Source organism: Mizuhopecten yessoensis, unplaced genomic scaffold, assembly GCF_002113885.1.
Source record: "Mizuhopecten yessoensis strain PY_sf001 unplaced genomic scaffold, ASM211388v2 scaffold921, whole genome shotgun sequence".
NCBI classification, from domain to species: domain Eukaryota; kingdom Metazoa; phylum Mollusca; class Bivalvia; order Pectinida; family Pectinidae; genus Mizuhopecten; species Mizuhopecten yessoensis.
Window position 1 is genome coordinate 267582 of NW_018403788.1, and position 1306 is coordinate 268887.

General features: G+C 44.4%; 2 protein-coding genes across 2 annotated transcripts in view; one reads left to right on the top strand and one right to left on the bottom strand.

Annotated features, from left to right (window-relative positions):
* Positions 1–279: 279 nt before the first annotated feature.
* On the top strand, positions 280–954 carry LOC110455084 (pollen-specific leucine-rich repeat extensin-like protein 1). Its single transcript, XM_021505025.1, has one exon. It carries the CDS (start codon positions 280–282, stop codon positions 952–954), a length of 675 nt encoding a protein of 224 aa, XP_021360700.1.
* A 236-nt stretch (positions 955–1190) lies between these two features.
* The window catches only part of LOC110455093, a 53608-nt gene continuing 53492 nt past the window's right edge, over positions 1191–1306 (bottom strand). Inside the window, exon 5 of the mRNA XM_021505036.1 lies at positions 1191–1294. Within this exon, the coding sequence (XP_021360711.1) occupies positions 1191–1294 (104 nt within the window). The remainder of the gene's footprint in view (positions 1295–1306) is intronic.

A 1306-nucleotide genomic window follows, 5' to 3' on the forward strand; every position in this document is an offset into this window, starting at 1 on the left:
TAGATTAATTAGCTAATTCCAGAAACACACATAAAACTATTACAAGGTTAAATGATTTTACCCTTTCCTATCTGAAGCTAACAAAACCATGCTTGGGCTTAGCTTCTAACCAAACCATGCCGCGTGGCTGTAAGTATTCTGAAGTTTCCTGGAGATAAGTGTACTATTGATTTGCATATTGGTTCTGGTGGTGCCCTGGTAGGAACTGGGATGTGCATGCGGAGAGACAACAGACCAAGCACATGTACGTCACAACAATAATTCTATATTATTTACAATATGCCGATCCAAATTCTCTACCTTTCTGTAAAAAGGCTCAACATTTGTCACAGATCCAATGTCAAACATGTCAGAAACAGAATGTTTTTTCTGAAAGATGTTGGTACCTTTTTCAGGACTGATAGATCAGACATTACACCAATCGTATCAGCTATTCTATATCAGGATAAATTTCAGACACAAAATGTCCTCAAGCCCAGTGACACCAGCCCCCAACAAGTTCCCCAGACTAGCGACATCAGCTACCAACAAGTCCCCAAGACTAGTAACATCAGCTACCAACAAGTCCCAAAGACTAGTGACATCAGCTACCAACAAGTCCCCAAGACTAGTGACATCAGCCCCCAACAAGTTCCCAAGACTAGTGACATCAGCTACCAACAAGTCCCCAAGACTAGTGACATCACTAGTAACATCAGCTACCAACAAGACCCCAAAACTAGTGACATCAGCTATCAACAAGTTCCCCAGACTAGCGAAATCATCTACCATCAAGTCCCCAAGACTAGTAACATCAGCTACCAACAAGACCCAAAGACTAGTGACATCAGCTCCCAACAAGTCCCCAAGCCTAGTGACATCAGCCCCCACCAAGTTCCCAAGCCTAGTGACATCAGCCCCCAACAAGTTCCCAAGACTAGTCACATCAGCTACCAACAAGTTCCCCAAGACTAGTGCCATCAGCTACCAACAAGTCCCCTAGACTAGTCACCTCAGCTACCAACAAGTTCCCCAGATTAGTGACATCAGCTACCAACAAGTCCCCAAAACTAGTGACATCAGCTACCAACAAGTTCCCCAGACTAGTGACATCAGCTACCAACAAGTCCCCAAGACTAGTGACATCAGCTACCAACAAGTCCTCTAGACTAGTGACATCAGCTACCAACAAGTCCCAAAGACTAGTGACATCAGTTACCAACAAGTTCCCCAAGACTAGTGACATCAGCTACCAACAAGTTCCCCAGACTAGTGACATCAGCTACCAACAAGTCCCCAAGACTAGTGACATCAGCTACCAACAAGT